We start from the raw sequence: 26,699 nt of genomic DNA, 5'->3' as shown, positions 1-26,699 counted from the left end.
ATTCAGCCCCATCACACTGCAAGCAGATCCATGCTTATTTTCCTGCTATATGATTATTCAATTGGTAAATCATACTTTTTTTTCCACATTTGTCATATTTGATGGAAAAGTGAATATCAGTAGGTTTTGTACTGTTGGTCAGATAAAACCAGCAATGTAATACTTTGGCTCTGGGAACTTGTGATGGTCATTTTGTTAACATCCTTTTAAATCAATATTTCTTCTCAGTAAAATTGCGTCACAAATTCATCTGCCCCGAGGAAAATGAACAACCCCTTCATATTCCAGTGATAATATATTGTGTATATTTTGTAAAATGATCTGAGTGTTGGCAGACAGCTGACTCTTACAGGGCTGTCAGGATGGTCTGAGCCCTGCAGAACATATCAAGGATCATTTCATTTATTTATTTACTTGTTCATTAAAATAATATAGTAAACTATGTTTTTAAGTGTGTACATCAGCTGCTGTCTGTAACACACTGGGCAGGGCGGATATAAAATGTGTTTGTTTTTCCTGTGCAGACATAAAACAGAGCCCAGTCTGTTCTGAGCTGTTAAGTTGGCTGATTTCTAAATTTAGAAACGACACCACCTGTTCTCACTGCTGCTCAAATATGGCTGCAGCAGAATTACACTGGGAATAAAGAACATATACAAGGAGGAACCTTTACAAATGACATCTTTGTTTTACATAACTGTCCTATTGACATTATTGATACATGTTAGAAAATGTCGTTTTTTAAGAGCCTCAGAAATGTACTTTTAATTTGAAAGCCACGCAGCTTGTACTTTTTCCGGTCAGCTGTGTGTAGCTTCATGCTGACCTCTGCCTGTGTGTGTGCACTCTGCTGCATATGTTTAAGTGCTGGTGCATGTTAACTCAGTGAACAGTTTAAACAACCTGATAAACCACAGCTTGATATAGTACACACACACACACACACACACACACACACACACACACACACACACACACACACACACACACACACACACACACACACCTCAGTGATTTTCAGTAACAGTAGTAAGCTGCTGGTTAATAGACTGTGCTGCTTTATAAGCGTGACCATAGAGATTTTCTATGACAGTCTTGTGATGTTTATCAGAAGCAAAGCAATGAATCCATTGGTAAACTTAATGTAATAAAATATTAATAATATTATGAATAACTCTTACACTTATGGTTTTGTGTTACAAATATTTATAACACAGATGAAATTCAGTTTTCATTCTTTGTGTTACTGGTTCAACATTTGGAATGTCAATAAAACATTGATGAACTTGCTGATGCTGAGATGATTTAGTAGTTTCTCATTGTTTAGTGAGTGCTGACAGACACACACACACACACACACACACACACACACACACAAACACACACACACACACACACACACACACACACACACACACACACACACACACACACACACAGTTTGTTGATGTTGTTACAGGTTATGTTAGAATGTAAGTGAGCTGTCTTCAGGACAGAGACCATGGCAGCATCAGTGTCCCGCTCATGTCAGCTGTTCATAGAAAAAGGAAACTCAAAGGTTCATTTCCATACATTGTCCTATACTGACATCTTCTGGACATTCAGGGTAAAACTTCCCTTCACACATACTTTTGTCTGAGGAAGTTAAAGACTAATTGTTACATTTTTGTTGCTTTCCTTAAAAGCAACACTTAGATTTGCAGATCAAAAAATCACTGAGGTGTGTGTGTGTGTGTGTGTGTGTGTGTGTGTGTGTGTGTGTGTGTGTGTGTGTGTGTGTGTGTGTGTGTGTGTGTGTGTGTGTGTGTGTGTGTGAGGAGGGGCTAAATGGACAAAACTTAACAAAGTCATACATGAGACACTGTAAGGCATGGCTCCATAGCGCTTCTAGTGGTCAAACCTTAACGTGCAGCTTTAAAAATGTTATATTATTACAATGTTCAGTAGCGCCACATTTCCTCCCTGGCAGCTCATTGCCCATGTTTTATAACTCAACAGTGAACAGTGTAAACAGTTTCATTATGCATATTAGAGCATCAAAGTCCTGGGGATGCTCAGAATCATGCAAGTTTAAACTACAATATCTCCATGGCAACTGAGCAAACGCTGCTGATGACGACCATGTGATTCGGTCGAAGGATCTGGGACAGCTACTTCTGTAAATGGACCTTAAAATGAGATTTTTTCAGATGAAGAAGATGAAAAAATGAGATAGTTTTGTTTTGTGTCACTGCACTGTCTCATATGATGTGTGAAGTATTGATCAGGAGTGCTTTTTGGCTCAAATTTGTGCTGTTACCCATCTCCCAGGCCCGCTGACACAGGGACAACCAGGTCAGTTATAAATATGTATAGTCATAATCTGATGGAATTTCTCAAAATAAGCCTATTCAAAAATATTTAGTAGCCTATTTGAATAACACAGAAGCCTGTTATTGTTTATCTTTCTTATTTTTCATGACATAGTGGTTGAAAACATTTTTACTTTCACTTCACGGGCGTCTGTGGTCATTCCGTCCTGGGCACAGACTGTCAGCTGGCTTCTTAAACTGTAAAATATTACTGCCTGCATTACATACATGTGTTCGTTAACAACATTTGAAAAAAAGTATGTTTATGTACCTATTCTTTATATATAAGATTATCAGCTGATATATCGATATTGGAATTGTTTTTACTACCTGATATAAGTATCTAGCCTGGCTAACGTCAGACCCTACCACAATTGAGGTAGGGTCTGGAGAGGAGCCGTTCATTTTCTCGTATTTGAGGCGGGATCAACGAATGTCGATCAAATGCTTCTGTGCGCTACAAACTTACAGCCAATCATATCAATGATAAACGATGACGTATTCAGAGCCTGTAGGGAGCAGGGTGAACACATCCTTTTTATGAAGGAAATTATGTAGCGCAAGTTTTTGTTCTATTTTCAAAGTGAAGTCCTCGCCTTGAGCCCGCCTCCCCGTTCTGTGATTGGTTCCCTATCTCAGGCGAAAATGTTGTCTTGGTGGCCATGCTAACTTTCTGAGCGAAGTGGAATCTCGCTCGAATGAGTATACCCAGGCTAGTCCGATATGTGTAGAGATTTTTTAAAGATGTATAGACCACATTTTATGAATAGTTAATGCCCTTTCCTGATTCAAGTTTACATATTAAATTATCAGTGAAGTTTACTGTTTTCAGAGCACTGAAAGTTTATTTTTAAACTGTAAAATATTACGGCCTGCATTACATATCTTTGTCATGTGTTCGTTAACAACATTTAAAAAAAAGAATGTTTATGTACATATTTTGTATTTATAAGACTATCAACTGATATATCGATATCGGAATTGTTTTACTACCTGATATAAGTATCGACATCGGCCCCAAAAATCCAGCATCGGTCGGGCCCTATATTATAGTCATGGTTAATTCATCTACAATGACTGGCCAAACATTTATACATGTGTATCCAATATTCTACAGATTTTCAGCAAGGGCAAACATATTTTCATCAAATTTTTGTACAAAAATGAAAATTAATCTTTTAAGAAATCTCTCTGCAGTTTTAGTTCTATTTCTTTGAATCCCTTTTTGTGTCTGTGTGGATGTTATTTTGAATTTATAGAGGATATCTTGCATTAAAATCATGCTGTATGTGAAGATATTTGCAAATATTTTGTCCCATTAGCATTAGACTAACTTAACCCACACCATGGCTGACAGTTCATGTAATGTGAGCTTGCTGTCTTACTGTATGGACATCATTTTCCCTCCTTGAGATGAAGGACAAAAATATACTTGTAGTTTATGTGCAGGTGGGAAATCTATTAGGCTTATTGTGATAAGAACTGACTGTCAAATATATGAGAAACAGTTGATATTTCATTTCACGCTGCCAAGAGTATTAAAACTGACTTGTGTACTTGTGCTTGATTTAAAGGCCTGTTGAGGTTTATCAAAACATATCTGCTGTGTTTTATTGCTCCACTACTTAGTTTTCATCATAGTGATAATGCGTACAATGACAGAAAAGATTAAACAGTCCCACAGTGTGTCACAGCAATACTAAAATAATATATGTGTGCATTATTGAAGAGAATTGAAGCAGACATTTAAAATGAATGTAAGAGTTGCTTTAGTATACTAACAGAGCTGAGGATGAGGATGAGGATGAAGATGGCGAGGCCAGTATGTTGCTGGCACATAGTGACATTTAACGTGAGTAATGTTAAAGCCTTGATTATGTCCTGGCACTGGAAGGTGAAAAGCAGTTGTTTCCATTACCATTAATAACAAAAGGAAAATATTATACAATGCTGGGACCACAGAATTAATTTAAAAAAAACAACAAAAAAAACACAGCTGAAGGTGCCAACTTGGCAGCAAATTATTAATCATCAGTCACAGTTTACATGAGTAAAGCTGTGAGAAAGAGGGCTGCACATTTATTCTCTTAACACCCCTACCCACCCTCCCAACCCCCGGACATTTTATCAGCCTCAGCGTATCAGCCAGTGAAAACAGCCGAGTGCTGCGTCATTGTGCTTTTATAGAAACTATGATTTCAGCAGTGGGTGTGTTGCGTGGCTGCAGGGGCACGCTGGCTCCTTACTACAATGTTTCATGCTGTTGTGTTATTGTTAAAGCTGAACACACATCATTAAAGCTTCCTGAAGTACAATTAGGAATGCTGGAATAACCTCACCCTCAACAAGAACATTTCACTGGGTCAGGTAGACACACGACCTGCAAAACAGTGATTCATTGGTGGTGCTGTCTCCTAATTCTATTTCCAGGTTCTGTTCTGGGTAAAAAATAACAATTAAATGTAATGTTTAATCCTCACGGTAAAAATGAAATGGATAATGAGGTGAAGGTGAAAATATCTAGTGGCACTTGGTTTAAAAGAGCATATAAGTTTTGGCTTATAAGAGTCACAAACTGGGTATGACATCACTGAAGAAGCACAAGGAGTCGAGCTGCGCTGCCAATGCCTGCAGGTACGAAGACAAGTGAGCACTTCTTCATGCAAAACAGGGATGTTAAAGCAGCCAAAAGGTTGGATAAAGAAGAGCTCAGAGTTTAGTTTTTAAAACAGCAACAACAGAGCATGCTCAGTGGATCTCTGTGGATACAGGCTATAGGTGAACAGTAGCAAAATCACCATGCAGATACCTACATTACCATACAGAAACCTACATCATCATGCAGGAACCTACATCATCATGCAGAAACCTACATGATCATGCAGAAACCTACATCATCATGCAGAAACCTACATCACCATGCAGAAACCTACATCACCATACAGAAACTTACATGATCATGCAGAAACCTACATCACCATGCAGAAACCTACATCATCATGCAGAAACCTACATCACCATGCAGAAACCTACATCACCATACAGAAACTTACATGATCATGCAGAAACCTACATCACCATGCAGAAACCTACATCATGATGCAGAAACCTACATCACCATACAGAAACTTACATGATCATGCAGAAACCTACATCACCATGCAGAAACCTACATCATGATGCAGAAACCTACATCATCATGCAGAAACATACATCACCATGCAGATACCTACATTACCATGCAGAAACCTACATCGCCATGCATATACCTACATCACCATGCAGAAACCTACATCACCATGCAGAAACCTATCTCATCATGCAGAAACCTATATCGCCATGCAGATACCTACATCACCATGCAGAAACCTACATCACCATGCAGAAACCTACATCACCATGCAGAAACCTATCTCATCATGCAGATACCTACATCACCATGCAGAAACCTACATCACCATGCAGAAACCTATATCATCATGCAGATACCTACATCACCATGCAGAAACCTACATCACCATGCAGAAATCTACATCATCATGCAGAAACCTACATCACCATGCAGAAACCTAGATCATCATGCAGATACCTACATCATCATGCAGAAACCTACATCACCATGCAGAAACCTACATCATCATGCAGAAACCTACATCACCATGCAGAAACCTACATCATGATGCAGAAACCTACATCACCATGCAGAAACCTACATCATCATGCAGAAACCTACATCACCATGCAGAAACCTACATCACCATGCAGAAACATACATCACCATGCAGATACCTACATCATCATGCAGAAACCTACATCATCATGCAAAAACCTACATCACCATGCAGAAACCTAGATCATCATGCAGAAACCTACATCATCATGCAGAAACCTACATCACCATGCAGAAACCTACATCACCAAGCAGAAACCTACATCACCATGCAGAAATCTACATCATGATGCAGAAACCTACATCATCATGCAGAAACATACATCACCATGCAGAAATCTACATCATGATGCAGAAACCTACATCACCATGCAGAAACCTACATCACCATACAGAAACGTACACCACCATGCAGAAACCTACATCATCATGCAGAAACCTACATCACCATGCAGAAACCTACATCATCATGCAGACACCTACATCACCATGCAGAAACCTACATCACCATGCAGATACCTACATCATCATGCAGAAACCTACATCACCATGCAGAAACCTACATCACCATGCAGAAACCTACATCACCATGCAGAAACCTACAACACCATGCAGATACCTACATCATCATGCAGAAATCTACATCATGATGCAGAAACCTACATCATCATGCAGAAACCTACATCACCATGCAGAAACCTACACCACCATGCAGAAATCTACATCATCATGCAGAAACTTACATCATCATGCAGAAACCTACATCATCATGCAGAAACTTACATCATCATGCAGAAACCTACATCACCATGCAGAAACCTACATCATCATGCAGAAACCTACATCACCATGCAGAAACTTACATCATCATGCAGAAACATACATCACCATGCAGAAACCTACATCATCATGCAGAAACCTACATCACCATGCAGAAACTTACTTGGGAAAATACTATTTTTGACGCTAAAACATATATACCTCAACCAAAATGTGAATAATCAGATTTTTAATATATGTGGAACACTAATGTGAAGATACAAAATGAAATAAAATTCTCATTAAATAAATAATACGCAAGTCTTTTTACCTCTTCTGCTCCAGTTGCACTGCAAGAGCAAAAATACTCTTTACAAACTGTGTGTGTGTGTGTGTGTGTATATGTGTTTGTGTGTGTGTGAGAGAGAGAGAGAGAGAGAGAGAGAGAGAGAGAGAGAGATGATAATTGTGAAATTAATTTAATTAGGATTTAATTTATCCATCCACATTTTCTTTCTTTCGATAGCCAGCATAAACAAGAGGAATGATTAGAGTGAGGAGAATTATAATCAAAACATATATTAAAACAGTCTAATCAGGCTGACTGCCACAGTTGAGCACAACATTCAAACTCCAACATTGAATATAATATAAAATGAGTAAAAAGTCATATCGGAAACATGTTGTTAATTTGCACCTTAATATTTAAATTACTGTTTAAACCGCAAACGTAGATTTACTGATCTAAAGAAACCTGAACATCTGTTGTTTTATATCAATAGATGATTATCATCTTACTACTACACTCTACACATTTTAATAGCAGCAGTCATACTGTTAACCTTGTGCATTTTGCCAAAGTCAAATTTGGCAGAGTGCTGTGTTTATAGTTCTGTTGCTATGATTTAGTTTTCTAGGAAGAGATTGTTGAACTTTTTGGTCAAGGGGAGATGAAAAAAAAACCCATTTGAAACATAGATGTATGCCTCCTGAGCTTTTCTTTATATGGCAGTAAAGCCTCTGAGCTCTCCTCCCATACACACACACACACACACACACACACAAATACACACACACTTACGCAGCTCTGAAACAGTAATGGTTTTAATTCGATCATATGATATTGTGGTGTTGAATACATTGTGTTATATCCACACAGCACCTGATAGGCTGCTGTAAGCCTGCAGTGAAAGTACCGAATTTTCACTAATTCCCAAAAGACAATGAGTAATACCCAACACATGACCTCAGCCTGTGATGACAACACAACAAAATCCCACCAAAGATAAATCAGAGCTTTCGGGGTGAGTCACAATGTCATTTTCACTCTGTGTTGTTTTGTAGTATTTGCCATCATACAATTACATAATCACATAACAGCTGCAGACAGTGATGAATGGATGTTTTCTAGAATGTGTTAATGCTATGACTTTTCAAACATATCCCATGATAGTACATGGATAAGGATCATAATAAGGATCTCTTTTCACTCATATTTGTCTCATCCTCACTCCATATATAAAGGAATGTCTTCCAGTAAGTTACAATCTTTCATTTAAAAGTACATCACCCATATGAATGTCTGCTCTGTCTCGGAGTATCTGATGCTCCAACTACGTAATTGTTGGACAGACACTGTGCAGAGTAAATGTGACCAGCTGTTGTTTAATGTTTAGTTTGAGAGCAATAGGGATGCCTGTACAATTGCCCATCTGATCAACAGTGGTGGAAGAAGTACTCAGATCCTTTACTTAAGTTACAGTAATGTAAAAATACCCAATTACAAGTAAAAGTCCTGAAAAATCATATGTAAGTTAAAGTACTGCAGTATTATGAGTGATGTAGTATGCAGTATTACAGTAAAAGTACTGCAGTATTATGAGTGATGTAGTATGCAGTATTACAGTAAAAGTACTGCAGTATTATGAGCGATGTAGTATGCAGTATTACAGTAAAAGTACTGCAGTATTATGAGTGATGTAGTATGCAGTATTACAGTAAAAGTACTGCAGTATTATGAGCGATGTAGTATGCAGTATTACAGTAAAAGTACTGCAGTATTATAGTGATGTAGTATGCAGTATTACAGTAAAAGTAGTGGTTTGGTCCTCTGACTGATATATTATTATTATGACATCATTAGATTATTAATAGTGAAGCATCAGTGTTAGAGCAGCATGTTACTGTTGTAGCTGCTGGAGGTGGAGCTAGTTTACACTACTTTATATACAGTTAGCTAGTTTAGTCCAGTGGTTCCCAACCTAGGGGTGGGGCCCCTCCAAAGGGTCAGCAGATACACGTGAGGGGTTGTGAGATGATTAATGGGAGAGGAAAGAAGAAAAAACTAAGTTCTGATACACAAATGTGTTTTCAGTTTTTGGACTTTTTCTCTAATCTTTGATTTTTGCTGAAATATTGGATCATTTGAATATTTATTGAAATGAAAGCATGTGAGAAGTTTAGAGGGAAAAATCACTATTTAGTGGAGCTGTTAACAACTCATAGACATCTGACATGTGAGCCGACTACACACTGCTTTTTGGTTTCATCTTTAACAATGTGTTGTATTTTAAAAGCTTGTTATATTATCCATTGTGTCAAATCTGCATCTGAAAAGTAACTAAAGCTGTCAAATAAATGTAGTGGAGTAGAAGATACAAGATTTCCCTCTGAAATGTAGAAAGTAGCACCACATGGAAATACTACAGTAAAGTACAAGTACCTCAAAATTGTACTCTGACACAGCCCTATGTCACAGCAGGAGAAAAGTAGAATAAACTCATATTAAAGTGTGTCTAACCCTTTGTTTGGTTTGTCTGCTGGCCGCTCTGTTTTCCTCTCTTCGGGGACTGATCCTGAAGGCAGCACAATCAGTGGCAGGAGACACACCTGAGCCAACTGCTACACTGTTTATGTTGGATTTCCTTTCTTTCATGAACACACCACCCAGCACACTGTCTGTACTGCTGATACCCAGAACAAAAGTTGAAAGTGCAGCACACAGCAGCTGTGTAGAAGTGTAATGCATCATTTGAAACAGATCATTTAGACCAATGTTCTTGATCATTTACAATGCAAATGATAAAAAAAAATATTCTCACTTTCAAGTAACTTGTCCCATAGGTTTTGAACTCTGGTAAGTGCCACTAATGCTACATGTGTTAAAAGCCTAAATACTGGAATCAGAGGGAAACATTTCTCTGCCAATAACCACAAATGTGATCTTGTTTGTTAAGAACAGTACTGGAATAAATTAGTGAGGTTCAAACACTGATGATCAATAATCTGGCTGTTCTGGCTGCTGATTGGAGGCATTTCTGGTATTCCAGAGATCCCAATTTCTCACGTTTACTGTTAGATGACCTGCTATAACATGGTGAGCTTGTTTTAAAGGGGATGTCACTTGAGGTCAAATCTAGAGGCGTGCAGTTATAAAAGAAATGAGGTTAGCAGACTTCTGTATCCCACTCCTCATCTCTGCTGGAGTCGAATGTCTCCAGGCTACATTAGCTGCTACCAGCATAACGCACATCTCTGACTGAGCTGTAAGTTGTTGAGTTGAATTGTGGGTAATGTAGTCTCTAGGTTTGATGGAGAAAAAACATTTCTCTGGACGATTTCTCTGGTTCTGCTGCAACAATTTATTCATTTTGTGAATAAGTGCTCTGAAATAAAAGTGATCTGTGGCTTCATATTGTTTTTTGTTTTAATGGCTGCTTTCAATTTGAGTAGAATAGCACAAAATTACACTTCCTTCCTCTATTGTGTCAACATTCAAACAATGAAACAATTCCAATAAAACTGATTCATAGTTCTGTGTTTACGTTTAGTGTGAGTGCTCCATGTTGTGATTGGTTGATGGATATGAGCAGTGAGAAGCATGGCTGTGTGCAGTGCTCAAATCAGAGTCTGAAGTCACCACTTGACTTGAGTCCATGGTTCTGTTCAATTCTACTGCAGGACAGAATCACTGGACTTCTCAGTTATTGATTAACCAGATTGTTCTATGTTTTTGCAGAGCTAAATGATATCTTCATTGTGTCCATGTGTGCTCGCTGTGATGGAAAACACCTGAAGTTACAAACAGTTAGTGTATGCTCACTAGAATATAAAATGTTTCAAATATTAACCCTTACATACTGTTCACCTTGGGGTATCAACTCATATTTAGTCTCTATACATCATTTCAGAAGCACAAATCATTCAAGAATACTCCATCAGTCATTATTAATATAATGGTCCAACATTACATAACACTGGAGAACATAATGCTTTTAATCAATGATATTAAATTTAAATGAAAAGTATTTTTTGAGTGTTCAAATTTTGACAATTTTTGAATAGAGTCAAACACTCATCAACAATCTGCCCAAAAACATTTTTAGAAGTTGAAATATTTCCATTTTGTCATGAGGATAAATCATCACATTTCAGGCTAAAAGATACGTTTTTTTTCTTCTCTCAAATGTAAAAATGGGTCAAATTAGACCTTAAAAAGTGTATAAAGGATAAATATGAAATATGTTTATATGTAGGATGAGCACCAAATGTTCATATGGACCACTGATTATGAGACGCTGGAGGCTAGCAGCTCCAAGCTACTATGATAACACTTGAATCTGTACAGTCCAGTGAATTGAGTTGTATTGCATTGTGGGTAATGTAGGCAACAGGTTTTGATAAGTAAGAATTTGTGGAATCATGAAGGCAATGTCCATCATCAGCCCCACAATGTTACATCAGTAGCTGAAGATTCATATTAGTCTAAATACACTGCTCAAAAAATGAAGGGAACACTTGATCGTCACAGTATAACAGCAAGTCAGTTCAACTTCAGGGATACCAATCTGTAAATTTAGGAAGCTCAAATGATTGTGAAACAGTTTCAGCTGCGTTGGTGCAAATGAAAGTGACAACAGGTGAAACGGAGAGGCAAAAGGAAGACACCCCCTAAAGCCTGATTTATGCTTCTGCGTCGACACAGACCCCTACGCCGTAGCCTGACGTGCACCTCCCCAGAAATGTAACTACGCGTCGAGGCAACGCAGACCGCAAGGGCTACGATTGGTTTGCTTGGTAGAGACGTATTTCCGGTATTGTGAACTTCCGGTCGCCTGCCTATACCCCGCCATTGTATCAGGGAGGTAAACACAAAGAAAATGGACCAAGTAGAAGAGCATCTTATTGAAGAAGCGCACAAGTATGAGCATTTATACAACTGCAACTGCAGCAAGATCCTCCCTCTTTCGGTAGCCATTGTTGTTTACTGTGACCGGAAAAGCCGGAAGCTAAACAAAGAATCAACTAGAGAAACCGATAACCATTCAGGAAAGGAGCACATCCCCCTACCGCTCTGGCGGTGAATTCCCTGTGACGAAACACGACGCATTCCATCGACGCAGAACTTTGAAAGGTAAACGACGGCGTCGGAATGACGCAGAAGCATAAATCAGGCTTAAAAAGAGAACGGTTTTACATGTGGTGGACACAGACTGATTCTTCTCTAGTTTGGTGTTCTGCTAGTGTCCTTATCACTTTTGGTAGCATGAGGCTACCAGAGTGTGTAGGCAGTTCCTGGATGACGAAAGCATTGATGCCATTGACTGGCCCTCATGTTCCCCTCACCTAAATCCAACTGGGCACCTATGGGACATTATGTATCGGTACATCCAACGCCACCAAGTACAACCAAAGACTGTGCAGGAGCTCACTGATGCCCTGATCCAAGTCTGAGAGGAGATCCCACAGGACACCGTCCACCATCAGGAGCATGCCCGGGTGTTGTCAGGAGTGCATACAGGGACACGGGAGCCATACACACCACTGAGTCACATTATGAGTTGCCATGATGAACTTCACACAAGTTGGATCAGCTGTTATTTCAATTTTTCACTTTGATTTTTGGTGTGATTTTGAATCCAGTCCTCAGTGGGTTGATGATTTTTGGATTCTACTGACCATAGTCGCGTCATTTTGTTCTCAACTAATTATAGAAAGTAAACTTTTTACACTTGAATCATTCGTTCATCGAGATCCAAGGTGTGATTTAAGTGTTTCCCGAATTTTTTTGAGCAATGAAAAACATGTTCAACAACAACACACAATTATTCAAAACTATCAGACATGTCATTGCAGAGCCCATTTACACCTGACACTGTGTGTTTCATCCTGTAGGCTCATCACTGAACAACACTGAACTCTTGTTAATGGCTCAGACTAAACAAACATCTGGAAGCCAGATGTTACCCAAATAAAACATCATTACACCTGGTTAACATTTGGTTGCTGCTTCACCTGAGTGTTTACATGCCTCCACCTGCTTGTCACTGCAGAGTTATTGCATGTATTTTTATGAAAATGAGTACTTTTTATGTGTCTTCAATAAATTATGGTTTGTGTAGATATTGGCATGATGTGTAGTGATTCCTTCAGGCGCAGTGATTTGTGTACAGCGTTAAACTGAAATCATAAAACATTTAAATGACTGCTTTTATCCACTGTAAATAATACTGTGTTTTGTGAGGCTCCGTGGGACTCCAGCTCTCTGCAGCTGCACAGCTGTGAGACCTGCTCCATGTTCCTGAGCCTCATCCAGAAACAACAACAGCACCACAGCATACAGAATCAAACACTTGCAACACAATAATCTCACCGCTGCCTCCACAGATGTGCTCAAGTCACAGGAGAAAGACTACAGATCCCAGCTGTGTGCCAGAATACACTGTACATCTTCTGTCTCACTCAAATCAGGGTGGAACATTTGATCACACATCAAAGACAGAACAGACACTGATACAGCTCAACAAGGACTAACAAATGGTCATCAGCTTTTAATTTCTGTTCTGACTTGCCAAAATAAATTCTGGATGATTTGGTTTTTCCCCTCTTGGCAGAAGTACAAGCCTGGAGGGGGAAGCCTGACTGGATGAGGCCACACCACAAACAGGTGCAACCTCCATGAAGCTGACATCAGCTGCAGAGGCAGACCTTGATATAGTGAGTTGGAGCAGCTCTGCAAGTCTCCTGTCCTCCCGGCTCTCTACTCAACATTTGGCTGTAGAGTGCTTTTTTTTAAATGTATAAATATACACACGACGTCATGTTTAAGGCCTTTGGTATCTCACTCCAAACTAAAAAAGGGCAAGAGGGGTTTAAATGACCACACCACCAGTGCTTTACTTTACAGCTGCATATGGATATGAAAACTGTTATCTTGAATCCACAGCTCATTTTAAACACTATTTGACACCCATGTATTTTAAAGCCATATTTACTGTAGTACACTGTATTTACTTTTATCTGAGTAGAATGAATTTGATATTCTATGTACTAGTGCCCTCATAAAGTCCCACAGTGGAGAAAAAAACTTTCCAGTATTGTCCATTGGAATATTGTCATGGTCACTTTCTGCCATAATGATACCATAATGTACAACCTTTGTTATTAAAGGGGACAAATTCAGCTTTTAATACTGTTATGGTGTCAGATATCAAAGTTCCAAAGTTTGAAGTGAACATATGTCAAAATTCTCCTTTCAAGTCAAAACTCGGAGCTTCAACCTGCTCTGAATGCTTCATTTATGACTTTTTTCTACCTTGCTGATGAGCTGACGTCAGCTCATCGTGTTTATCCATAAGCAGCTGTCCTTTTTGCAGTATTGGTTGACAAGATTTTGTTGTTTGCGTTATCCACTTTCTCTCATATTTCATATCAGATTCTGATTCAAACACGCACAAATGTATTTGAGAAGTTGACATTTCGAGTAAAGACTCACTACTATAGTTTGTTTCATGGTTTGTTGTCGTAGTCTTCAGAGCTGGCAGAGGTTTCCCCAGAGGCTGCTCCTTAGAGCTGGCCAATCACAACAGACTGGAATTATGGACCTGGAAATGAGCCTAATATGTTCCTTTTAAGGGAAAAACTAAGCTTTCATTGTGGTTGTAACTCCTCCTTGTGTGTAAATTCTTTGTGTCCCAATCCTCTGTTACAAACAAACTGCAGTAACTGATGTTCTGTATAAAGAGATTATAGCTATTACTAGTTCCCATCTCCTGTCCCTGGTTAGGCTTCTAAAAGACAGATATTAATATTACATACAAAACCAATAATGATAAAAAAGGAAAAGAAAATAGAAAATATTTAAACCATCTTACATACAATTACAACATATAGTCTTAGTACATTATAAAATATGTTGCTTCTCTATAAGTCTTATGAAGTCAGGCAAGTTAGTAACATGGTGTAATATGTGTAAAAGTTGGGTAAATTTGCACTGACAATACACACACACTCACACACACACACACACACACACACACACACACACACACACACACACACACACACACACACACACACACACACACACACAAACTCAGACATAGTTGTTTTTTTAATCAATGTTTGCCCATGAAAATGTTTGACACTGTTTATTATTTATTGCTGGTGTTGTTTATGACACTATCAGTTGCACCAAAAACATTGCATATTATTTTCTATTGCTACTATACATAATTATAACAATGCTGATATATTTATCAACTGAAGAAAAACATTATGCACAAAGCAAACATTTTTGCAGACACTTTCATCTTTCACAGGAAGTTATAGTCCTCTTCTTCAACTGTGTGGAAAAGAAATATTTGTGGCCACGAAGATTGCCTCAAATATCTATTTTTACATATTAAAATGTCACAACATTTCAATACTTTATCATTTTATGATGCATTCAGTGTGATTTTCTGCTTTTTAGTAGTTCATAGAAGTTATGAGCTTTCCATGTGGAGGAAGTGTTTTTGTATATTTGCTGATATACATGCTTGCCTCTGTTCAGTACAGCTTTTTTTCTTTTTTCTTTTTTTTTTAATTCTGAGAGAGAGGGGGCAGGCTGTACTCAGTCACCCCAGGACTGTTCACCAGGATGAAGACTGTTCACCAGGATGAAGAGCATCTAAACAGCCTGAGTGCAGCTGCAGAAGCAAGCAGGACATAAACAGGACACAGACAGCAAGGACGTTAAAAACACTATTCTGTGTGTTTGACAGATATTCCAAAGGTGACATCAACATGAGAGACGTTTATTTTCTCTCCTGCGCAGTCCTGCTGTGCGGAGTTAACGGACGGCTTATAAACTCCACGGAGTCTCCAGAACAGTTACAACAACTCTCCGACTCCACTTTAACTTCTGAACATGAGAGCAGCCCGTCTCCCGGTGTCCGCACAGCGCGGATTAAACGGTTCATCAGTCAGAGGGACATGGTGGCCATCCTGGATTATCATAACCAAGTCAGAGCCAGCGTCTTCCCACCTGCTGCTAACATGGAGTATATGGTGAGAGAAGACGTCATCCTATTCATATTTGGCATGTCAGCATATTTCAGAAAAAATCGAATGAAATAAATAAAAAAGTTACTTTAATGTGATGTAACAAGATCTACTATGTAAATCAATGAGCAAACAAAACACAAACAAGGACAAAAGTTAAAGAAGGATATTGGCCACATTTTCATTTTATATAATTAAGAACAGTTGTGATAAAGTTGACAAAAAGGGGTTGTAGAACCTGATAATGTAATAATTTACCAATAATGTAATAACTCCTAATAATGTAATAAAAACCCCTCATAACTCAATAAAAAAAATGTAATAATGTTATTACAATATTGGGAAATGATTACATTATTGGGTTCTGCAAAAAAATAAGGTTAACCCAATAATGTAATAACCTCCTGTTAAGGTCATTGACACCTGTAGAACCTGATAATGTAATAATTTACAGATAATGTAATATACCTCCCAATAATGGAACAATCTCTGTACTGATGATGTAATACATTACATTACATGTATTTTATGAAATACTGGTAGTATTTTTGTTGTTTTATGATTAAAATTTTAAATAAAAAAAAAAAAAATACAATAAAAAGATTCAGGCTTTCCCCACAATACTCGCAACAATAACAATCATGTCAAATTGTGTTTTCAGTTTGTGTAAAAAAAAAAAAGTACTGTGGAAATGTAATGACATTATTCCAGTAATATGTCTATATATTATATATAAAATTATACTTTTCTGTAATAAGGCCTCAGTATTTCTTAGAATATGCTTCAACTCCGACCAGGTGGACTTAGATATTGTTGTTTCTGATGTGCAACAACATTAATACTTCACCTGCATGGAACAGGCTCAGATGGTTAAAAGAGTTCTGATTAATAGTAAAGTTACTTGCTTTGTTTGACCAGCTTTAATGTTATTCTTGAACACAGCAAAACAACTCGCCCTGGAACACTTGCAAACACTGTGAGTGGTTAGCAATTGCAACATGTGTTTGGTAGGAATTGACTGATGCTTTTGTTTGGCCTCTGGAAAGGTGTCGTCACTGTTGGGTCACTCCACTGTTGTGTTTGGAGGCTCTGCACTGTGTTGCTGACTGTGAGCTGTCAGTTAGCTGCTTGTCGCTGTCTGTGGTGCTGATTTAATGAGCACACTCTGACATCAAAAATAAATAAATCATTCAAATTGTGTTTATTAAGTGTTCTCATCACTATTCAGGTACTTTTGTGTAGACTGCTGCTAGAGAAGCTGCACTGATTTCCCTCACTGTCTAAACTTTGTGTCAACAGCAGTGAATTCTCCCTCCAAATAAGTCAACTGTCAAACTTTATGAGGATATTTCGGTCCACTGCCTGTTGGAGAATTTAAATCTTTTTTTGAAGCTGGAAAACCTTTCTTTTTTAACTCCTCCTCCTTCATATTTTCAAAATTAATCTACAGTTAGTTTTTCTTTTGTTATGGTTAACATAGTTATTATTCCTAGATGATAGGAAATGTGACAAATTGCTTCCACGTTTTCCCCCTTTATTATTCCCAACCCAAACCTTATTTAGATATAGTATTTAATATTGGGTTAAAAAACAAAAACAAAATTTACTAGTTGTTGTTGATTATGATTGTACAATCACCAGAGAATCTGATGTGACATAGTGTAAATGATTCCAATTGTAACATTTGGAAATTATGTAAATTTGTGTTTGTTTGTTTTTTAAAGTTAAATGATGTACCATCTCATTTTCAATGGGCTCCTCAGGCACAAAACAAGTTAAACATTTAAACAAAACAAAAATAAAGTAAGTAAAGTAAATTTTACAAGGGTAGTAGTGGCTGCAACACAGTATCACATTCAAATATGTAATAGTTACGTTGGTCCTCAATGCAAAATGTATTAGTTTCACAGTCATGTTTTTGTTTGTTTACTTTTTCATTGTAATTCAAGTTTTTGTATCTGACATTAATAATTATATAACTCTGGGACTCCACTACAGTAGCTTTGCATCATTTACAGTTCAAAAATCTCCTTATGTATCTTATACTGGTCCTTTATGCAGCCCCTCAGTTCAGCCTCTGTCTCTAACAGGCAGTCTTTGCAGTCTCCTGTCTCTTTAGGGCCCCCTCATGATGAGCCCACTCTGTTCTGATTGGCTAACCCAACAATGCAAATAGAAAACCAATGATTTTCTGCTTTAGTGCTTCATGTTCAAAGCTTTTAAATTATTTTATTGTGAAGAATTTAAAGGAAATCCAAAGTTTTCTTCACCCAATTAGCAGAATTGTATTGCCTTCAGTAAAAACCGGTCGAGATAACAAGTTCACTAACAAAGACCACGCCAACTTAGATATGAGTTTAAGTATTTGTTATGTGGAAGGAAAGGGGGATAGGGATGAAGGGATGAGGGTCAAAGGGTAGGGATGAGGGTGTGAGGGTCGAGGGGATGCGGGGTTAGGGTCGAGGGGTCGTAGGGTTGGGAGGGAGAAGTGAGGGGCGAGGGGATGGGGGAAGGGATGAGGGGTAAGGGAAGGGGAGAAGGAAAGTGAGGTATAGAGTGTAGTGTGGATGCAAGTTGAAACCTGGTGCCGGGTTGATGAGGAGACGCAGGATGCGGTACCCGTCTTCTAGTTGGGTGTTGTGGAGGGAACCGGGACAGGATGACTCCGACATCTGGTCCGAGTTGCTGACCCCCAAAATGTTTTCCAGAGGACAGGAGCTCGATTGCATTTCTAAGGTCGGTGGTATCGTGACGGATATATGTTGAGTAAGCGGGAGATGACCAAAGTCCCAGAATTTTTAATTAAGCTGAGGAAGTGGCTCCGATGCGAAATGAATGACCTGAGTATGATTCTGGGGATATGCCGGATTTTATTAGGATTTTGTCGTAGGTGGAAGTGGAACCAAAACATGTGGTTACTGCACCTGTCTCAGTAATGAATAGTGGATCGAGTTGGGAGGCGCAACTGGTTTGTCTTAATCGGATGTAGTCATGAAGGGTTCGTAAGGGCTCGGGAATGAATGTGAACAGAATAGGAACACGGGTTATGACTGGCCGGATTGATGAGTTTTGCTTTTCCTGGAGGTGGAAGATGAGTGTGTCAGGAGGGTGGACCGATATGTCGGATATGGTGGCGATGGGACGTAGTGAGAAGAGGAAGTGGTGAACTCGGAACAGTGCAGAAAGCCAAAGAATGCTAAGAGGAACATGAATTCTAAAACCTTATCTGTATACGGGGATAAGTAGCCAGTGCGCAGGGTTCTGATACAGCAGGTGAAGGTTTTGCCGTGGGATGTGGTTCAGCTTTACGTACTGACACGAGAGTGAGCTTTCGTCCGAAAGGCATAATGTCTGAGCTATGTGAACAGTCCTTGTTAATGATGTCTATGACAGCTGTGTTATCAGAGTATATGCCGATATATATTTTTGATGGCTGCAACGATTATTGGATATGTTTCGTAGATGGCAGTGAAGGGGTCAGAGACAAGAACTCGGAAGGCCATACGGCGGAGAACCACCTGCCACTGAAGTAAACCGCCGAAACCAATGCAAGGGGCCATGTTGGTGACCAGTTTGGTATCTTTAGATATCTATCTTTAGAAGCATTGCACTTTCATTGAATCATCTTTGTGTTGTGTAGTTATCTGAGATGTTATGTAATTTTTTGTAACTATATGATGAGGTTCTTTCAATCAAAAGAGAGATTTTAGAGCACCTCATGAAAGAATTGAATTTGAAATCCAAAATTTGAAGCATTGCAATTTGCTGCCCGGAGGACCCACCTGTAAGTATTTCCCTCACTCTCACAGTGTTAAGGTTTTCTTTTAATGATGTGTTTAACATTTCTCAACACAAAAGACGAAAGCGTCCTTGATAACACAATAACACAATCTTAATGTTAATGCCATCTGTTTTAATTAGTTCTCCTTTGATTCTGAGAAATAAAGTTTTTGATAGCAGAAGGCTACAGAAGAGCATTATGTTGTGGGCAGACTTGGCATGGTTGACTAATGTTCTAGGTTGTCTGCCATCAGTGAGCTTCACTGCATTTAAGAATAGCTGTCAGTAGACTAAAAATCAACTTCTCAAATACTTCAGTTGTAGCGCAAATAATAGAAATTGGTCTATAATTATTAGTATCTAGTGGATCTACTCCTTTATGAAGTGGAGTAACTTTAGCACATTACCAGAGTATGACATGTGCGGTGTGGTGAAATTGCATCTGCAGGTGTCTATTTCAACTGGAACATTTCTCCATACAACAGGTGTGGGACAATGATTTGGCCAGGACAGCAGAAGCCTGGGCTGCTACCTGTCTGTGGGAACATGGCCCAGCTTACCTGCTGCAGTTCTATGGACAGAACCTTTCTGTCAGGACAGGAGGGTAGGTACAACACACACCTGAAACCTGGTGTTAAGTCACTCCTGCATACCTGTGTGAAGCCTGAACATTAGATCAAATTCTAAAGGCATCCCTCAGACAAACCTTTGTTCATTATCTACCACAGCTATCAATCCATCCTGCAGCTGGTCAAGCCTTGGTATGATGAGGTCAATGACTATGTGTTCCCTTACCCTCTCTACTGCAACCCCAGCTGCCCCCTGATCTGCTATGGACCCATGTGTACACATTACACACAGGTAGGGAAATCATCATCTCTGCCTTCTGGACAGTGAGTATGTGTCTGAGGACAGACAGGTTTCAGTGGTCATAACTTCATACTTTTATTTTCATGCCTTTGTCAACAATTTAAACTATTCCATACAGATCATTACATGTTGTAGTTTTATCTAATTCCTGCTAAATTTTCAGGAGAGTGTCAGAAACATATCCCAACAGTTTCGTGTTTTATAACTGCCTGCAAACCATGTCTCTTTTGTGGAACAGCTTTTACTCTGACAGAAGGGGTTAGCTGATAAGCTACAATAGCTTCCTCCATTTTGGACTCTTGACTGGCTCTCCATCCCCTCAAAGATTGGATATCAATGTTAAACTGCCAAAATCAGAGGGGAAAAGTATAGTGTGAAGAGATAATATTTAAGCAGTGGCAACAGTATTCGGACAATGCCGGGAAAGGAAGACATTTATATGGAATACGTAATAAACTAGGAGTAAAAACAATTAGTGGAAATGACAGAAAAGAACAAGTAATTGTTAGCAGGTTAAGAATTGGTCATAGCAATCTGAAAAGCACACTATTCGTTATTGGAAAACAACCAACTGGCCATTGTGATGAGTGTAGAGAGGGAGGCAGTGAAGCATGTCATGATTTCATGCAGAAAATATGAGACAAGAAGAATGATGACAGGTCTGCAGAGGATGGGGGGAGTGGAGGCGAGGATTAAAGATTTGATTGAATGTGTGGACACAGTGAAGAGCAGGAGGTTGGTGTTTGGTTTCTTGAGAGAAACTGGATTAATTAGGAGTCTCGGACAATAGTGACAGTAGGAGGCAGTAATGCAACTCAAAGGATGCCAATTGCCATAAAAGACCAAAGAAGAAGAACCGAAATGCATTACGTGTGTCTCGTCCAGTCAGCTCCTGACTGACTTGACTGACATAGCATTAATATATACTTTGTCCCCGGTTCAACCCCACCGTGATGTTGATATGGATGTTAATAATGAGGAACACAAACCTACACTTAATGTCTCCATAAAATAAAATAAAATGTAATTTCACAGTTCATTGATGTCCAGATTCAAGTTTGATGAACACAAACAGACATTGTGTTCATTGTTCATCTGTGTTTCATCTTTGTTTTTTAATAATCAGGTTTTAGTTACATATCCTCCTAATGCACGTTTCTTTTCACCACCACACCAGACCACAGCTGGTCAAACTGCAGTAAATCTGGCCCTAAAGGTTTTTACTGTGATGTAGCTACAGAAATGTCTGTCCTAAAACAATAGTCATGTGCCCTTATGAACACTAAAATAGGTTTTCTTTCTATTATTATCCCTCTTGTTCATACTGACTGTTAGAACATCCCTTCATGATAGGGGACAAAATCCACAGTCCTCCTTCTGGGCAAAAATGTATTTAAATGTTGATCTGAAGCTAATATGAAGCTTCAGTCATCCAAATGAGTCGAATCAAGTCTTTTATGTTTCAACGTTACAGTGTTTTCAGTACCAAAGTCCCTCTTTTTGTTACTATGCTTCCACCACAGCTCAACAGGGAAACATTAAGATATCACTTGATATGACTAACTCACACTGCTGAAGCTGAATAGAAGCTGGTCATCTACTTTTAAATGACTGTGTGGACACACTGTGGATTTTATCCTCCATCACTTCCATTGAAAGCACATTTGAAGATCTTTTAGTGGTCAGTATGAACAGGAGGAATAATGACAGAGAGGAAAACCTGTTTCACTGTTCATATTCACATGGCTGCTGTTTTAAGACACAATTGACAAAACTGTGAACCTGTCCTTTAAATACTGCAAGAGATGAATGATAAGAAGCAGCAGCCACAGTGAAATTGGTTTGATAGATGTGACAGGCACCGATAACAACCAAATGACTTCAAGATAAACATGTACTATTTTATTTCTGTTGTATGATGTTCATACTCATTCACTGCTAACCTTTACTTGCTTTTTTTTAACTTCACTTTTTTTTGTCAAAAGCTTCTCTATTCCCCTGGAAAACAACTTAATAGACAACCACATGTTGTTATCTGATTGAATATTAATCAATAGATATTTTGGAGAGTTCTGTAAATGCTTGTACCAGACCGAACCTTTTTTTTTGTCTCTTCCTTTATTTCAGATGGTGTGGGCGTCCACTAACAGAGTGGGCTGTGCAGTGCAGACCTGCTACAACATGTTTGTGTGGGGAGTTGTGTGGAGAGAAGCCACCTTCCTCGTCTGCAACTACTCTCCCAAGTATGAGATCACCCCAACATTCGTATTTGTGTGAGGTTCATGCACAGAACACACATGACTGTGACAAGGACATGTCTGTTTCAGCTCCTGATCAGGAGATGTAGAAATGGTGGATCCATCTGTGCTGGTCAGATTTTCAGGGATTCAGATTCAAACTATCAGCAGCTGCCAAGCCTGGAGTAGAATATGATGTCAATTCCCATTGAGGTGATGATGTGATTAGTGCCTGCAGTGACAATGACATCATTTTCACTACTCCTACTAAGAATATTTCGCCATAGTGAGGACAGATTTTCCTACAGTGTTTCTGTTATGATAGTAATGTTTAAGATGGCAGCAGTGGAGATAATGACATAAACTGACACCAGTGGCAATATTGGCCTTGAATATAGCAGCTGTCATGCTTACAAAATATGAAAACTATCAAGCAGCTGTCACATTCGCTCATACACACTAAACAGGTGTTTTGCTGGAAGCTTGGTGACATAGTGACTTCTCACAGGGTTTGTTTTTGAATTGCTGTAGCAGGCAAGCTAATAGCTAGCTCACTTATTAGTCTCAGTTAGGGCTGGGTATCAGTACCTAAACATTTTCAGGTATCGACCGAAATAAAAGGATACCAATTAGTATCGAAACGTCTCCTGTCAAACGATACCTGCAGTTTATCCATTAGCACCCAGAACTAGAAAATATGACTATTTGTATGGACTTCCTCACAGCCAATCAGTGTAAGCGTTCTTCAATTTAATATGACATGTGATTGGCTCGCTGCCACGGCAGCTACAACCCATCTGTGGTGGTGAAGTCGTGGTGAATTTGAGTTAGTGCGCTTAGCAGTTCAGAAGCCAAGAGGTAGAGCGGTCGTTCCTCCAATTGGAAGATTGGCGGTTCGATTCCCGGCTCCTCCAGTCCACATGTGTCATTGGGCAAGACACTTAACCCCAAATTGCTCCCGTTGCTGCGCCAACGGTGTATGGATGTGTATGAATGATTAGCTTCCTCTGATGAGCAGGTTGGCACCCTGCGTGGTAGCTCCTGCCATCAGTGTATGAATGTGTGTGAATGGGTGAGTGAGTTGTAGTGTAAAGCGCTTTGAGTGGTCGAAAAGACTAGAAAGGCGCTATATAAGTACAGTCCATTTACCATTTACCACCTAAATGCTCTAAAGTGTGTTTACACTACACGCCTGTTAAGGGCCGTCCACACTGAGAACGATAACTATAAATATATAGTTTTAAATGTCGTTATAATTCGAGTGGATGGAGGAGTCCACAGCATAACTATAACGATAACGATAGAGGAGAACAATATCTTTGGAATCACTTTTATAGCGATGTGATGAACGATAAAAATGCTGGCTGTCAATCAAAATCCTTATTTATTTATTTGAATGCAGCTTTGATCCTCTCTCACTATGGACTGACGCGCTGTAAATTGGAGCAGGATGACATAGGTGATTTATTTAGAGAGGTCTTTATTATTACAAAGATGCTGGAACTTTTTCTTAACATACGTTTGTAAGCAGATCTGTGCTCACTGCTGCATCAGTGCACTTTTAAGGCCCATTTATGCTCGACGTTAAATACGGATTCGGATACGGACGGAGCCTTCTGTCCGTGCTCCGCGTTCATGTCGTCCGTATTTCTGCACGTTTCCATAAAGCTTACGGATACGGACCAAACGGAGCAGTATCACCGGAAACCATGGGAGCAGTGTTGCTTGTCTTTTATGCAAGAGGTACATTATCAATATCTCCTCCACAGTCGCCATGTTTGTTTTTGAGTTTGTTGTTGTCATAAACGTTTGATTCTGGGCTGCCCCCTGGTGGATGTATTGGTTAACATCCATGCCCACGTAAAGGACGCATCGAAGTATGTGAGCAGTGACGGTAACATCGTTTGAAAAGGACGTATACATTTTTGTATGTACGTTGAGCATAAATGCTTCAACATCTGCTGTGGGTCAGTTTGGTCTGTAAATACTGAAACATCACAGCAACTAGTGTCTGAAATACTTGTGATTAACACACTGAATCAGCACACACCTCTGAACTCTTCCATACAACGTACAGCAGTAACAGCTCATCAATAATTAGCTGCAGACACAGCTGGAGCATGCAGCGTGTACTGAACACCGCTGTTTACAGGACGTTTGTTCTCAGTGTGGACGCTCACATCGTTGTCGTCGTAGTTACAGTTATAGTTAACATTCTCCGTGTGGACGGCCCTTTACACTGAATAAAAGTGCACAAAATGTGGAATGGGTATCAAATGAAGTACTCAACTGGTACCATTATCACTTTAAGGGTTCTTGGATTGGTACTGGTATCATCAATTTTTAACTCCTTTTTTGTTTACATCCCCCAAAATTTTGTTTACCGTTGTACACCATCTTCAATAAAAAGTTGGTTGAAAATAAAGCTCTCTTAGGTAATGGTAGGCTAACAGACTTGTTTGCTAGTTAAAATTAGCTTAGTCATAAACAGGACAATAAGTTAACACTGTTAACAAGATTTTTATGTACCATACTCATGTCTTATAACTATTTCTCTTTCATGGAACAGCTATTACTCTGACAAAGGAGGTTCAATAAAACCGAACGGTGCACAGCCGATAAGCTACAATAGCTTCTTCCATTTTGGACTCTTGACTGGCTCTCCATCCTCTCAAAGATCGGCACTGTCAGGAGGGCTTTGCTGTAGACAGCCAAAGTCATCACATCATGTCCAGTTAGCCTCCGTTCCTCTAGCTTCTGTAACTCGTTTCAATCTCTCAATCAGGGTTTCTTTCATCAGTCTTTCTGGAAAAATGAAACGTGTTCCTGTAGCTTCCATATTCTCAGAGCACTCCCAGAACTCCCCAAAACGTCCTTCTAAAGTCATTGTTAATCTTTCTAGCTTTCTAATCTGTGCTGTGTAAACACTTTGCTTTACTCTCTGTCCTGCCGTTATTAGAGACATATCTGGACTTCCTTCTACCCCTCCCTCATAGACCCCTGAAACTTGTAGGATTTATGGGAAGCAATGTTCAATAAATGCAGCTAAAATGTAAATATTGAATACCCAATTTTAGATCACATTTCAGAAAACTCCTGTCCTTAAATATAAAATAAACCACATGACACACTGTTTAGAAAGGTTCTGTTCCAAGGCTGTGTTTTTACTTAATTACAAATCTCAGTGCTGAGTTTTTTCTTCTTCTGGACTTCTGGAGCAGAATGACTTTGGCTCTCTGTTGGGCAGACACTAAACCTATGCCATCTGTGTAAAGGCCTGTCATGCTTTAATCTCTCAACATTTAATTGAAAATAATTCCATATTGCTGATATTTATGTTCTTTCATTTTTCCCTCAGGGGTAACTGGATCGGAGAGGCTCCGTACAGAGTTGGCATTCCCTGTTCAGCCTGTCCGTCCAGCTATGGAGGCACCTGCAGCAACAACATGTGCTTTCAAGGTGTCCAGTCCAACTACATGTACTGGTTCAAGTAACAAGTGAGAAAAATGACGGTTATGATTGGAAAATGATGGATAACACTGCATGAAACTGGATTACAAAACGTAGAACTAATCATTTCTTATGGGAAAAAGACTCAGGTGACTGCTTTAGAAAATATAATTCAGAATGAAAATCAGGCAGTAGTGAAATCAATTTGGAAAGTTGCAGTCACAGCCCAGTGTGTTTTTGGTATTCTTAATGTTTGCA

At 39.1% G+C, this 26,699-nt stretch overlaps 1 protein-coding gene across 1 annotated transcript in view; it reads left to right on the top strand.

Moving 5' to 3' along the window:
- The window catches only part of LOC133990697 (peptidase inhibitor 15-like), a 27,896-nt gene extending 1,378 nt beyond the window's left edge, over positions 1 to 26,518 (top strand). The window contains exons 2-6 of the mRNA XM_062429097.1: positions 15,825 to 16,110; positions 20,370 to 20,488; positions 20,613 to 20,745; positions 22,882 to 22,997; positions 26,350 to 26,518. Coding sequence (XP_062285081.1) covers positions 15,825 to 16,110; positions 20,370 to 20,488; positions 20,613 to 20,745; positions 22,882 to 22,997; positions 26,350 to 26,485 — 790 coding nt within the window. The 3' untranslated portion in view covers positions 26,486 to 26,518. The remainder of the gene's footprint in view (positions 1 to 15,824; positions 16,111 to 20,369; positions 20,489 to 20,612; positions 20,746 to 22,881; positions 22,998 to 26,349) is intronic.
- Positions 26,519 to 26,699: the final 181 nt, after the last annotated feature.

Source organism: Scomber scombrus, chromosome 11 (genome assembly GCF_963691925.1).
Source record: "Scomber scombrus chromosome 11, fScoSco1.1, whole genome shotgun sequence".
Taxonomy (NCBI): domain Eukaryota; kingdom Metazoa; phylum Chordata; class Actinopteri; order Scombriformes; family Scombridae; genus Scomber; species Scomber scombrus.
Note: the sequence above shows the minus strand (reverse complement) of the source record. Positions and strands in the feature narration are given on the sequence as shown.